This window comes from Typopeltis vanoorti, chromosome 16, assembly GCF_054136105.1.
Source record: "Typopeltis vanoorti isolate ZY-2024b chromosome 16, IOZ_Tvanoo_1.0, whole genome shotgun sequence".
NCBI classification, from domain to species: domain Eukaryota; kingdom Metazoa; phylum Arthropoda; class Arachnida; order Uropygi; family Thelyphonidae; genus Typopeltis; species Typopeltis vanoorti.
The window spans coordinates 42,569,963-42,586,076 of record NC_143564.1 but is presented as its reverse complement, the minus strand read 5'-3'; the positions used below and the strand labels follow the sequence as shown (position 1 = coordinate 42,586,076).

The following is a 16,114-nucleotide window of genomic DNA, read 5'->3' as shown; positions in this document are numbered from 1 at the left end:
ATTGTATGGAAGTGAAATCTGGACAATAAAACAAATAAAGATTAATAACAGCTGAAACGAAATTTATGTGAAAAACTGCAAAATATATTCTATTCGATCACAAAAGAAATGAACAAATTATGAAAGAATTAAACCAGGAATCAGTAATATAAAAAAATATAAACATAAATGGATTGAACACGCTGAAAAAATGAAAACAGAGAGATTACCAAAACAAGCTTTAAATTACAAACCATTAGGAAAAAGAAAACCAGGACATCCTCTAAAGAGATTCACCGATGAATTTAAGGCAGGAACAGGCCACTCTAGGCCTAAATTCTTGAAAAGTATGATGATGCTAATGTACCTTCACATAGTAGTTGCCAAACAGTGGGTGGAACAACATCACAATCAACATGTCAGGGCTTCCCAACAGAAAACATTTGGCATGAATGTACAAAGTCATGGCAGCTGGGAAAAACTCCAAACATGACAAATGATCAAGGTAAGTGAGTCTGCTATCATGAGATTTTAGTCAATTAGGTGAATTCATTGGTATCCATGCCTAGACACTGTAAAACCATAATTATATTGCTACATAATACCAAAAAATGTTTGAATGAATTGTTACAAACCAAACATTTTTAGAAAAATACTTGTTGCAAATAATTAACAAAATGCATATACTTCAATACAATTCAAAAGAGTAGACATCTTTAAGAGCTCACAATTGCCCCCCCCCTCAAATATTACAAACATCTAATACAATAACGTGCAATAAACGTCAGTACTATAGTAGATATAATCTCCCATACATCTATTCACATTGAGAAATTATTTGCTAGCCAAGGAGTCAGGTAACTTGCTAATCCATTCTATGACACATTAAGTGAGGTTATTAAATATATACAAATTCGATTCTGAAGAAGCCAAAAGTTCAAAACTTGCTTTGTGTCTAACAGCAGTCATATCTTCTGGTTTCTCATTGAGATAAATTGAGAACTCTAGAGACTACAGAAGGTCATTCTTAAAGACCAAAAGACTCAATATCCATGTCAAAAAGGGATTTTGAATCCACAATGTGTTTGTTTGAAAAGCTTAGACAATGATCATTTAACTACACAGCTTAAACCTTCACTTCTTTGAAGATGCGTTATTAATGTAGTTCAAGTTCTTCATGTCGCCGAGCAGCAGAAAACACGATTAACATAAGTTCTTGTGACTTCTCAATTACCAAAACTGAATGAGCAATTAAGAAACAATTACTTTCAACATTTGAAAATTTCTCATGTAAAACAGCTGAAGAAATCCTTGGATACGAAAGGAAAATAAATAAACCATGGATAACCAAAAATATTTTGGACCTATGCGACGAAAGAAGATATTTGAAATCTCAAATTAATAGTGGTTGCATAACTTCTGATTGGCAGACTTCTGTCCTTGTACCTATTCCTAAAAAGGGAAACAGCAATAAATGTAGTAACTACAGAACAATAAGCCTTATTAGTCATCCAAGCAAAATCCTGTTAAAAATACTATTGTCAAGAATTGAAAAGAAAATAGAAAGCAGACTATCAGATGAACAAGCAGGTTTCTGGAAGTCCAGAAGTACAATCGACCATATTTTTACAATACACATAATAGGCGAAAAATACATAGAACATAACAAAATAATCTGTCACAACTTTTTAGACCTTCAAAAAGCTTTTGATTCAATATGGCATGAGGCATTATGGAAAATTTTAGAACATTATGGTATTGACAACAAAATCATGTGGATTATTAAATCTCTTTATTCCTCATCTGATATGAGAATTGAAATTAAAAATTACAGCAGTGAATCGTTCCAAGCAGAACAAGGGGTAAGACAGGGATGCATCTTGTCCCCCTCTTCTTTTTAATTGCTTTCTGGAATATGTCATAAATGAAGCGCTTCATGAATATGACACTGGAATAGTAGTTGGTGGACTAAGAATAAATAACTTGCGTTTTACAGACAATATTGATCTTCTGGCAGAAAGTGAAGAAGAATTACAAGAAATAACCAGCCGCATTTTCAGAACATTAAAAAAATATGGATTATACATAAACAATGATAACCTCAAAATCAGACATTGAATTCTTAAAGATACAAATCACTTATCTAGGAAGCATGTTGAGTCAAGATGGTTGTTCAAAAACCGACATTAAATACAGCATTGCTAAGGCAACCATGGCCCTACAGAAGTTAAAACCATTGTGGGGAGATAACAGAATAGCAATCACAACCAGACTAAGACTAATTGACACCTTGGCGAATTCCATCCTCTTGTATGGTTGTGAGGCCTGGACTTTATTGAGGGAAGATGAGAGAAGATGCCTGTCTTTTGAAATGAAAACTTACAAAAGACTTTTGAGAATTACCTATACTGCTCACGAAACCAATGAAAATGTCAGAAAACTGATTGATTCAATAGACGGGAGAAGAAGGGAAAATATTCTGCCAGTCATCAGAAGAAGACAGATGAAATGGTTCTGACATGTGCAGAGGGTTATGGCATTCCAAAGCATGCACTAGAAGGAATCGTTCCGGGACCAAGGATTAGGGGTCGACCTCGATTAAAATGGACTGATAACATCAAAAAATGGACAAATTCCTCTCTTTCTCAACTAAGATCAAGAACAAGAGACCGAGATGATTGGAGGAGGCTAACAAAGAATATCACCTATCAGCCATGAATGACCCAACAGTCCATTTAGGACTACGGGAGAGAAGAAGAAGAAAACAGTACTCCATTTCAACAAATAATAATATGATACCATGCATCTTTTGAAAATCTAAAACATTTTACATGAATGAGAACATACTGAAAAACTGTTGCCATTATTTAAAAAATATTCCCCATAAAAAATAACTGAACATTCCACTTAAATGCTTAAATAGATGACATTGAAATTATCAACCTTCTGTATATTTCGAGGTATATTCTAGAGAGAAATATTACTCTATACATGATACAAAATTCACTGTGTGAAATGTTTGAGACTATACATGAAGCATGTTTATGTGTTTTCAACTTTCTTCCATATACCTTTTACCAGCCTGGTTGGCTGAGTGGTTTGTGTACCTGCTCTCCAACCAGGTTGATATTAGTTGATAGTAATCAGGAGGTAGAAGTATAGATATTTTTTTACTTTGGAAGTTTTTCTGCAATTGCTAAACGATCTGCATCTGGATCATTCGCCAGGATAACGGAACTATTGTTAGCATCTGCTGTTTGCATGGACAAATCCTAAAAGACCAAAGAATAAGCTAAAACATATCAAAATTTACTTTAAAATATTTTTTTTTTAAATATTACTATCAAATCCAATACAAGAAAGTAGTTGCAGTAATGGTATAAAAATAAAAAAGCTCAACTGTTGACACTAGCTAGTCATGTAATCATCTGAAACATCATTCTCATAAAAGTTATTACCTAGTACCATGCACAAAAGATATCAGTAACACTAAATTAGTATCTACCAGCCACTCATCCAGGATCACCTCTGCTGAGGATATTTGACTCAGATTCTGGAACTTTATTCCAGAGACTACTCTTTTTCACTAAAACAGTATTTCCTTAAGATGCACTATAGCAATCTTTCATTAAATTAAAACATGTTCCAGTACAAGATTCCTGGTAAATGCAAAAATATCTTTAAAATTCAACTTTAATGGCTTACTAAATTTCACTGAAATGTCTCCTACTCATTTTGATTCTAAAATTTAAACCAAAAAAAAAAAAGACGGTAAGCTTTTCCCAGCTACTTGCCTCTGTGTGTTAAGTATCCTTAATATAGTCAAAATTGCAAATCTGATTTCTTTGTTGACCAGATAAAAAAACTTTTTTTTTATATAAAACAATGTTAAGTCCTAATTTAGAATATTGTATATGATAGCTCAACAAAGAAATCAAATTAGCAGTTTGACTATATTAATATATTGCATAGAAATGTCATATTTGCTTGTACTACAAGTAATTTCTATCCTCTACTGTTCTGAGTTTATACGAAAAGAAAAAGAACTCTACACTGTCAGAAATTAAACCTACCATTCCTTAAAACAATGAAACCATGCTCATTATTCTTGATTACCTATCCTGCTTTAACACTGTCATTCATCTACAGCAATGAAGTATCTTAATGTTAATAAGGGGTTCATTATTGTTCCTGATATTTATGAAGAACGAGAAATTTAACAATGATTCCCACATAACCCCACTATATATATATATATATGCCCATTCAAGAGTACACTCCTTTCTTTCTTTCAATTATGCCTTTATCCACTGGAATACTTTCTTTTTATAATACTTTGCAATACATAATCTTTATCAAATTATTTCTCAGACATAACATAAGAAATGGAAGATTTTTTATGATGCAAAGACGTCAAGGGTCATACTGCACCAAGACACAGGTCACAGCAGTACATATGGTAATTGGTTAGTAGGACAATCACAAACATCCATGCCCTTGGTGAGATTCGAACCTGCAGCCTCTTGACTAGAGAGCAAATATGCTAACCACTCGATCAACCAGGCTGGCTGGAGGAAAGCATACTGTGAAGAGATGATAAAAGTGAAATAAAAACTGAAGATAAAGATATTCTAGATGTCTGGAGTAATTAATCTGAAAGGCTACTAAAATGAGTGTCAGCACAGTGGTATTCTACTGGAAAACTTCCAGTAGGAATGCAGTCAGGAATACATATCCTTACTTCAAGTAGAAAGAAAAAAAAAAGTCATCAAAACCCTGAAATGTGGAATGGCAGCTGGAGTAGATGAAATCTGACTAGCAATGCTCAAATATGAAGGTATAAAAGTTTTACAGTGACTACACTGCATAATTCAGAAGGCCTGGTCAGAGTGTTGAATTCCAGATGACAGGAGCAGAACACCCATAGTACCCATCTATAAAAAGGGAAATGAAACTGTGAGAATTAGAGTGTATTTCCCTACTGATGGTTCCTGGTAAGATTTATGAGTATACTTGAGAAATAACTAAGAAAAATTGTGAAAGCTTAATGAAGAACAAGCTGGATTCAGGCCAAATAGAGGTTGTCAGGATCGGATTTTTATTTTCACAAATTCTTGAGAAAACTTGAGAATACAACAAGGATTTGTATTTAAGTTTTGTAGATGTGGAAAAGGCATATGACAAAGTGCCAAGAGGAAAGCGCTTCAAAATGCTACAGTTATATGGCATACATGGGACATTATATCAAGTAATACATAATTTCCATTTAAGTTGTAAGTCAGCAGTTAGTATGGAAAGAGGTACAGGAAGACAGTTTGATGTAAAATCAGGTGTGTGACAAGGGTGCACACATTATCTCCACTGTTATTCATTATCTATGTGAATCACATTATTAAAGTGCTATTAAATCTGATATCAAAATTGGCAATGTTAATCTTAGCTCTTTACTTTATGCAGATGATGTCATACTTCTTAATAAATCCAGCACAAGTCAGCAAGATTTCCTGCATAAATTGAACACTGTTGTAATACATTTGGTATGAAAATCAGTAATAAAAAGACCACGACAATGAAAATAGACAGAAACTTGAAAACATCAACTGTATCCTGAATAGTGAACTTATAGAACAAGTAAAAAATTCAACTATATAGGCACAATTTTTAGTTAACATGGTAAATTAAATATGGAAGTAAACAACAGAATTAGTAAAGCTGATATGGTAGAAAGTCAGTTGAATAAATTTATATGGCATAAGAAAGAAATCAGTCAAAATAAATTGACTGTATACAAGGCAGTGTTGAAACTAATCTTAACTTATGAATCTGAGAGTTGGGTTAGAAATAAAACACTTCACAAAACTGGAGATCTCTGATACAAGAGTTCTGAAAAAGATAAGTGGAGCCAACAGATGGCCTCAATGGCATATCACATTAAAAATGAGAATATTAGGAAAGAACTTGCCATTGTTAGCATTCAGGAATTTGTTAGAGTTAATTTCAGGCGGTATGTATGGTCACTTATATAGAATGGGAGAGAGGAAAGATTAGTAAAACAAGTGTTCTTTGCCAGGTTGTCAGGAAAAAGATCCAGAGGAAGACTGAGATGGATTGATACAGTAAAAAGTGCCTTAAAAGACAGAAATATAATATCAGATAATGTTGGACTCTTGAAAGATAACAGATTAATTTATAATTGCTGACTGAAAGTTGGTAATGGTATGTATAACTGCTTCATGCAGTACTATCATTATAATTATCCTGTACATCCCCCTGAGGATAAATATCAGGAATTCGATTATGATGATAACGATATAGAACACAATTTATGTTTTAGTTCTGCTTACTGGAGACCTGAAGTGATATGAAAAATCCATGTTTAGTCTCTAGAATAAAATAAACTATATCATCTAGTAAAGAAATCAAGAATACGTCTGCAGGATTCCTTACTAAACTAAATAACTACTGTAACAAATCTGGAATGAAAAATTGGCAGAGACTATAAAAGTAAGCAGGAATATTGAAAATATCAGATTCATTCTGAATGGTAAATCTATAGAATAAGTAAAAATTTCAGCTCTGTAGGCACAATTTTTAATGAAGATGGAAAATTAAATATGGAAATTAACAACAGAATTTTAGAGTAGCTGGTATGGTAGGGCATCAACTGAATAAATTTATATGGAAAAAGAGAAATGTGATCATAAAGAGAATCGTATTGGAGAGAAAACAGGTATCTGATGCCAGGAAGGTAGGACCAGTCCAGAGGAAGACTAAGATCTAGGGGAAAAAAAACCAAGAAAAGGTCTCTACCAAATTGTGGGGGTGGTTAAGAAATCTACCTTTCTCATGGTGAGAGCATGTATTTATATATATTTGTATGAAAAACAGGATGCTTAAGAGTCAAAGCTGTATAACTGAGAGGAGACCTCCACATAGTCTTTTAAGGAAGGAATGCTAGGAACCTAGCAGGGCTTCTGATCTAATGTCCAATCCTCACATTCTCGTGGTGCACCCTGTTAGGTATCTACCTGGATACTAAACTAATGAGTATGGGCTGGCAATTTGGGATTTAGTCCACTATATTGTATTCTTATTGGTTTAAACCACAACATAAAATGATGGTATAACATGACAGAATTTCATGCTGCCTAGGGCATCCCAGGTTAAACAAAGCACCGTTGTTTTCATCAGGGAACCAGGCCGAACAGTGAAAAGTCAGCTACTGGAACAAATCCTGAAACACACCCCAACTCAACATCACCAAAGTTCATGATCAGTACTATCAATATAAGCCTGAATGGCAAAGAAACTGAGCTAGTTGAGGAAATGGATAAGTACCAGATCGACATAATAGAGATGACTGAAACAAAAAAAAAAAGGCAAAAACTGGTGATATCTTTCTGAAAAGTAAATACAAAATGTTATATTCAGGCAAAGAAAATCAAGGAAAAGAAGGAGGAGCCATAGTATTCAACACTAAATACGAGGCTAATCTTTTTGAATGGCAGGCAATTTCAAGTAGAGTGATGAGGGTAAATATCACAATGGGTAACTGGACAATGAGACTTATTTGTGAATATAGTCCCACAGAAGGTTCTACTAAGGTAGAAGTGGAGGAATTTTTTGAGGCTTCTTTAGTCCTTGATCATTTCCTTTAGTCCTTTAATCCTTGTTGGGGATCTAAATAGAGTAGGAAATGACTGTCAGACATACCAAAAAAAAAAAAGTTTTGAGAAAATTTGGAGAAAACAGCAAAGCTAATAATAATGGCAAATACCTGTTGGATTTCTGCTCAGGACATGGACTGGTTATTACTAACACCATCTTCAAAAAAATGTGCACAAATTCACATGGAGAGAAGAGGCAAGGAATAAGAAAAGTCTCATTGACTATGTTATTGTTGATAGTGATGTATTCTCCCTGGTGCAGGACACCAGAGTGTACAGAGAATTTGAAATTGGAAGTGATCACTATTCAGTCTTGAGCAGGATAAAATTGAATTTCATACTGAAAAGAATAACATGTAAGAAAGTTTTAATGCGAAAAAAAGTTGAGCAGCTCTCAGATGTGAACTGTAGACTAAACTACACAAAGATTATTGAAGAAAAAATGAAAGAGTTTGAGAACAGGAACCAAAACTTGGAGATTCAGTGGCAAATCCTGAAGAAAACTGATTGATTCGGCAAGAGAGGCATGTGGTGAGTTTGTCTGCAAAGATAGAAAAATCGGAATTCCACGGTTGACACAGGAAGTTAAAGAGGAGGTGAAAGAAAAGAAGAAAGCATATCAAAAGTTTCAGGCAAATAAGTCAGTTTGTGCTCTTAGAGAATACAAAGACAAATATAAGGAAACTAAACACTAATTAATTTTAGAATAAGATTACACTGGGTTTTTTTGGACCAATAAATTTAATGATAAATTATGCCTACAAGTTTCACCAATTGGGCTGTTTGGCTTCTTCAGGGCATACAAACGGTAAAGACAACTCAAAGTCACTAGAACATAGAACAAACATATAAAATATAACAAAATTAAAAAGATGTGTAACATCGTATGCATGGAGCATGTGTTTCATTATTTATTGTTGTGTGTGTGCACACTCTTTAGTTTGCTGCGAAATTAAATTCTGGCAAGCAGGATCATTCGTTTGATTTCTGTTTTAGGCTGCTTTCAGAACGGAGAACCACTGTGACTTCTTTGAAATTGCAACACCAGAAATTTTCTTCTAGATAAGGCATGGAACTTTTGTTCCATTCAATGGTGTGGCTTGTGTTGAAGAAATGGAGGGATAATCCAGAACCCTATGGAGTTTAGACCACAAGAGCAAGTGATGTTGTATATTCCAGTGTATTTGAAGAAAGCATTGCTGTCTTCTGGTGACCTTAATATATTTCGGATTGTCTTGATTGGTTTGAAAGTTACTCTAATTTCAAAAGGTTTGACAGAGAGCGTGGCAGTCTTTTTTGACATTATTCCTGCATAAGGGATGGCAATTGAGGATTTATATTGAGTCTTGGCAAACTGTTGTTGTGTGACGTTGCTATGAAGAATCTTAATTAAATTTCTTGGATAGCTGTTGTTACCTTTACCAGGATCTGTGATATATGAGTTACTACATCCTAGAGGTCTTTTTCTTCTGATATGATGCTGGTGGCTCTATTTTTGAGCATGTGTATGATGGTAAGATTTGAGAAATGTGGTGAGTCAATGAGAAGTGAAGATAACGTCCAGTATAGGTTGCTTTATGGTAGACTTTAAGGCTGATATGTCCATCTGCTTGTTTTTTGATTAGGGTATCAAAAATGGTAGTTGTCTATTCTTCTCAAGTTCCAAGGTGAATTTGATTTTCTGATGGAAGGAATTTATCTTTGTTAGAAAGTCAAAAAGCGCTGTTTTAGTGTTTCTCCAAACTATAAAAACGTCATCAACATACCTCCACTGATCAAGACGATCCGAGACATTATATTGTCTGATTCTAGTGTGTTTTTATACTAGGGATGGCTTAAATACATTATTTATTATGTCATTTACTTTGAAAATGTTTGATATTTTGGTGTCTATGTCTTTTTCTTCTTTGTATGATAAATTACATCCCAACTATTTGAAAGTATTTACTTGTTCTAATATTTTATCTATCACTATTTTACTTCTTATTGTGTTTTCTCCTTTGAATGCCATTATTATTTCTTTTTCTTTAGATATTGTCATATTATATTGTTTTGAGATATCATTTAATAATTTTAATGATCTTTGTAAATCATCTTCTGATGTAGCTAATACTATTCGGTCATCTGCAAATAGCAGTGTATCTTCATTTGTGGGGATTATTTGTATACCAAATGGGTTATACTGTTTCCAGATTGTTATAATTTTATTTACATATATATATATAATTTTATTTATATATATATATATATGCGCAGAGGTGAGAGGGTACATCCTTATCGTACTCCTCTTAACATATCTTTCCATTCTGAGATGTGTTCTAATTTAACTGTTATTTTATTTCCTGTATATATTTCTTGAATGGATTATAAAAGTTGGTTTGGTATATTTAAATGGGTTAATATTTTAAATATTTTTGTCTACTAATTTTATCAAAAGCTTTTTCATAATCAATGAAGGCCAAGTGTGTTTCTTTTTGAAATTCTTTTCTTGTTTCTATTAATAATTTTGGAGTAAAAATTGGATCTATGCAGGATCGGCCTTTTCGGAAACCATTTTGTTCTTCTAGTAGTTTGTCCTCTACAATACTGCTTAGCTTCTCTTTTAATATTCCTGTATATATTTTATATCCTGTATTTAGCAGAAGACTAAGTCCCCTATAGTTATTGCAATCTTCTTTATTTCCTTTTTATAGATTGGGATAACCAGTGCTTTTTTCTAAGATTTATGAGTTTTTTCAGACATCCAAACCATTTAAATAATTTTAGAAGTCTTTTATTAAATTTTTCACCTGCATTTTTGTATAGTTCTATATTTATATTGTCTTCTCCTGGTGTTTTCCTATTTTTCATCTTCTTTATTGTATTTTCAGTTCTCACATCGTGATACTTTCTGTTAGGTCATTCTTTGTTTTATAAAATTTTATTTCATTGTTCTCATCTGCCCAGAGATTTTGGAAATAGGTCACCCATTTTACTAAATCTATTGTTTGTATTTTTATCTTTTCTTTCTTTATTCATGTATTTTATTACTTTATAGGTTTTGGATTTGGCTTAAATATATCCTTTTCTAGTTCTATTACGAAACTGATCTATCTCTCTCTATGCTTTTTCCTTACTTCTCATTTCGCAATTGCACTTTTTCTTTTATACTCTATTTCTGGTAACTGTCCTTTTTTTTTATTCATCATCATTATCATCAAATTCCTGATATGTACCCTCAAGGGATGTACAGGATATGATAGTACTACATGAAAAATTTACACCATTACTAACTTCCTATCTACAATTTTCCTCCAAATCAGTCTGTTACTTGTCCACAGTCCAATATTACTTGTCCACGCTCCAACTCTGGGTTGTTTTCGTGCAAACCTGGCAGAGAACACTTATTTTGCTAATCTTTCCTCGCCCATTCTGTTTAAGTGACCATACCACCTGAAATTAGCTCTGCTAACGCATTCCTGGATGCTGACAATGTCAAGTTCTTTCCTAATATCCTCATTCTTAATATGATATTGCCATTGATGCCATCTGTTCACGCCTCTGATCTTTCTCAGGACTCTCATATCTGCAGTCTCTAGTCTTTGGTCAAGTGTTTTACTTCTGACCCAGTTCTCAGATCCATAAGTTAAAACTGGTTTGAACACTCTCATATCAGAAAGTCTCATTTTCCAATTCCCCATTCTGATATTTGCCCACATCACTCTACTTGAGACTGCCAGCCATTCAAGAAGATTAGCCTCGTATTTTGTGCTGAATTTTATATATTCTATTTCTTTATTCCAGTCTCATAGTTCTCGTTTTCTAATCCATTCGCGCTTTATTCCTAAGGTTTCTGTTGCTGCTTTTGTGAGCATTTATTTCAAATTTTTCTGTTCATCTTCTGTGTCACTTGATTCATGCGTAGTTTCTATTTTTAAGTTTGTGCATTTTTGATATTGTTGTCTAACTTGGGAATCCTGTAATGAAGAAATTTTGTAGCCTGATTGGTAAGAATTTTCAATTTTATGTATTTTTAACCACTATGGTTTAAATTGAATTTTTGCTGATACCATATAATGATCAGAGTTTAATTCAAAGCCTCAATATGCTCTTGCATCTAAAACTAACTCTGCTAATTTAAAATTTGCGATAACGTAGTTAATTACTGATTTGCATCCTCTGACTGACCAAGTATATAAATATACTTACTATATTTCCTTGTGTTTAAACACCGAATTCATTATTCTCATATTATTATAAATGATAAAATCGTGCAGTCTGCGACCATTTTGATTACATGTATCTTCACCAAATTTACCTATGTTTGTTTTGTATTTTTTGTCCTATTCTGGCATTTAAATCTACTGCTAGTAGTAAATAATTCAGTTTTGTTTGTTTTATCTATGGCCTTCTGTAATTCTTTATAAAATATATTACTGTCTTCTTCTTTTCCCTCTTCCAGTGCATATGCACCAATTATTGTTATGTGGCCTCTTAATGTCTTAAGTCTAATTTCTATTAGTCTTTCATTCAAATAGTTGTAATATACAATATTGTTCTTTAGGGATTTATGTACCATAATCATTATACCTGCTTTTACTCTTTCTTCTTTTTTTACCCCACTGTAGATTTGTATATAGTTGTTTTTTTTTGTACCTTTTAGGAGAAATTAGTCAAAGCACTAAATTAGTTATATATAAGACAGTGTTCAAGCCAATTTTAACTTATGGATCTGAGAGCTGAGTTAGAAATAAAACACTTCACCAAAGACTACACACCGCAGATACAAGTCCATGAGAAAGATTAGGAGCTTGAACAGATGGCATCAATGGCAATATCGCATTAAAAACGAGGATATTAGGAAAGAACTTGACGTTGTTAGCATCCAGAAATGTGTTAGTTCTTTATTTGGAATTGTTCAGAGTTGGAGAGGAAAGATTAGCAAAACAAGTATTCTCTGCCAGGTTGGCAGGAAGAAGATCCAGAGGAAGACCAGGATATAGGTGAATTGATACAGTAAAAAGTGCCTTAGAAGATAGAAATATAAGATCTGACAATGTTGGAGTCTTGAAAGGTAACAGATCGATTTGGAGGAAAATTGTAGATGGAAGTTAGTAATGATGTAAATTTTTCATGTAGTATTATCATATCCTGTACACCCCTTGAGGGTACATGTCAGGAATTTGATGATGTGTGAAAAATAATCAAACATGCATGCCCATGGCAGGAGTACACAGAACTTTCAAACTTTAGATATCTGAACATATTAGATTGAGAATTATGATAGTAGAATTATGTTCAGCAATGGGTGGTTGCTGATCTGCCTGTCTGTCAGAAGTAAGTCAGTTCGCAGATCAGCAACCATCAGTTTAGAAGAACACAAATCATATATCTGCAATCACAACTATGGTTAATCTGGCCTTACAGACCATGTTTTGGACACAACCCACAGGATCACCTGGAGAAAAACTACCATGATCCACCATAGTAAATTCAAAAAAGAAAGACTATTTTTAAGAATCTGCAGCGGCACTCAGAAATCAACCAAATTTAAATAAATATGGTTGCATAAAACTTCCCAAAATTTGGGAAACGTTATCAGAGATCCCACATTACATCCTAGACCACCTACAAATGCCCATAGAGGGTGCACCACCTAGATAGGACTTGAGATTCACCCACATGTTTCACTTAGTATTGCATTGTATTTGAGTGTGTTGTTACAAAAGTTAATCATAATTAACTAAGATGTCTTGGTGAATGAGACAAAATATTGGAAGCATTAAAATCAGTTTTAATCCTTTCTCAGTGTTGAAAATATTCCATTAAACCTCCAACATGATGTCCTCACAGCACTTAAGCCTCAACACTTGGATCTCAGTATTTCATTATTAATAAAGAGCCATGGAAAATGAAATTACACTTGGATCTTGGTTTTTAGATGAATTTTTTTTTTCTGTCTATGTAAACATGAGCAGCCTATACCTACCTCTATTATTCTGCAATGAAGAATAATAATGACCAAAATGTAGTAATCAACAGAATTATAGTATACTGATTAATTCTCATCTGTCTGTATATGCATAATTACTCATTTGTCATTAAATACGATCGTCACAAGATATCCTATACCTGCTCAAGCTATTATGTGAACCAGATGGACTGTCAGGAGAAATACAAATTTGTGAACTTATTAGAAATGTGCAGAAAAAGAAAGCACATAAAATCAAATTTAGCCTTCCACACAACCAGGGATAAGTAAAATGTTATTTGGCATATAATATTTACACATCGAAACGCAAGGAAAAAATGCACTGGATATGACTCATTCATCTTTCTGTAGCAAAAAGTGCTTAAAATGCTATTTTAATTAGAACCTACGCGTAAGTGTTTCACATTTTCAATGACATAGTTCAGCAGTTTCCAACCATTTGAAAGTGGAGGACCCCTATTTAAATTTGAAAAATATGGTGGACCTTATGGAGGGGATTGGAGTTACTAATTTTATCTTACATTATGGCATATGTTTTTGCATCTAGTATTAGGATTACTAGAAAAGGTCTTATGAATAAAAAAGGATATAATCAGCGGAAAAAAAAAAAAAACTACTTTTTTAATGTGAAGTTACAATAAATTAAAAACAACATTGCATTTTAGTTAGTGTGAAGGTTGATGTTTGACATTAAATATGCTTCCATCTGTACAGTGAAAAAACAGAAAATGCATTTGAGTGGTAAATGATAAAATACACCGACATGCAGTAAACAAATTGAATGCACATCGAAGTTGGTCTGTACAGTTTGTTGTAGTATGTCAAGACTGTTCATCCCAAAATATTTCTTCTCAAAAATGAATCCCCTTATGCACCCTCTCAGATGTTACAATGGGGATTTGCAGACCACAGGTTGGAAACTACTGATATAGTTAATCCTATACAATTTTATTTTATATAATCCTAATGCTGAGGCAGTACACCATAGAGCTTGTGAAACTAGATGATTTGAAATAAATTAAAACTGTACTGTGGATATACAGTGTAATCTCATAATAATAAAAATATTATAATTAATATAATATGTTTAAAAAATGCAATAGCACCTAATTATTTATATCCTTAAAGTGCTGGGAGCTCTGTTTTCTGGCCATAATTGCAGACCTGGAGAGGAAATTCATTCATTCGAAATCTTACACCTTATGCTGAATGAATGGCAGCATTCATAAATTTCATACTTCAGTATGAAATTTTTGAAACCACATCATACTAGTGTCTTAATACATATTAGTAGTAAAGGCTAATTTCAGATTGTTTTCTCTAATTTTGAATTTTAAAATTATCCATTAACCAAACTAAGAGGACTTGAGAAAATTTAATCAAAATCTCAAATACCAGATCTCCTTCAAATCTTTACATCTAGAACAATGGAATAACAAAACCTAAAAGTTGTACTTCATAAATACAACTAATTTTTTTTCTAATTATAAAAAACTTTAAAAAAAATCCCTTACCAGTGCACTTTTGCCTTCTTCAGGATTTGGGAATTTTACGGTAGGAAAATCAGGATCTGGATCCATCTGCTCTTTGACTGGTACATAATGCTGGAAACCACAAACATCAAAGGCTTCTACCATATATGTATGAGACACTCCATGCATAGCAGTGAAAGTAAATGTTACTGAACATTTTTTATTTGTTTCCCTGAAAGGATATACAGAATTAATCCATTATTTAAATATTGTTTAAATCTGACTTCAAATGTAAGTTTACACGGATCAAAAAAAAAAAAAAAAAAAAAAAAAAAAAAAAAAAAAAAAAAAAAAAAAATTTCAAGAATTTACATATATAGACACATTTAATGTGATTTCAATAGTAAAACTCAAAAAGGACTTTTACTATTGAAATAAAGAAATTAAATAATTTGTAGAACAAATACAACAAATTATAAGGAAAAATGTGCTTTTACAAGATCACAGTAAAGTGAAAGAATGATGGTGATTATTTCAATGGAGCAACACTCATGCAATATCTACAAAAAGAGCAAAATGCATATACAATACCTATGAGAAAGTGACTGGAATGACCCTTTGAAAGGTTCATATATGGAGCAGACTTCCCTCATCTTATTAGCATCGTGCATTTTTAGGATAGTTAAATTATACTTCACAAGAAATTATATATATATATATATATATATATTTACTTGGGTAAGGTATTATCTTCATGACTAAGCTATTTGTATATAGAAGCAGTTGACTTCATGTCAAAATGCCCCAGTATTCTATAATGCAAAAGGATTACTACTCAGACTGGGTCACTGGTGGTCTAGTTTTTATTGATAAGACTTCATTAAATGTTGAAGTGGGCTTGTGTAATTGACTGCCTATAATGCATGGCAATACACAGGTCTGAAATATGATGTTGCAGGATCACAGTGCAAGCTGATATGAAATCAACAGCCTCTATATATCTAAGAAGTCTAGTAGTGAAAATA

The 16,114-nt window shown here is 32.9% G+C and overlaps 1 protein-coding gene across 1 annotated transcript in view; it reads right to left on the bottom strand.

Moving 5' to 3' along the window:
- The window catches only part of Pgm2a (phosphoglucomutase 2), a 302,858-nt gene that overhangs the window by 162,289 nt on the left and 124,455 nt on the right, over positions 1-16,114 (bottom strand). The window contains exons 7-8 of the mRNA XM_090406595.1: positions 15,132-15,321; positions 3,154-3,251 (exon numbers count right to left, since the gene is read on the bottom strand). Coding sequence (XP_090262721.1) covers positions 3,154-3,251; positions 15,132-15,321 — 288 coding nt within the window. The remainder of the gene's footprint in view (positions 1-3,153; positions 3,252-15,131; positions 15,322-16,114) is intronic.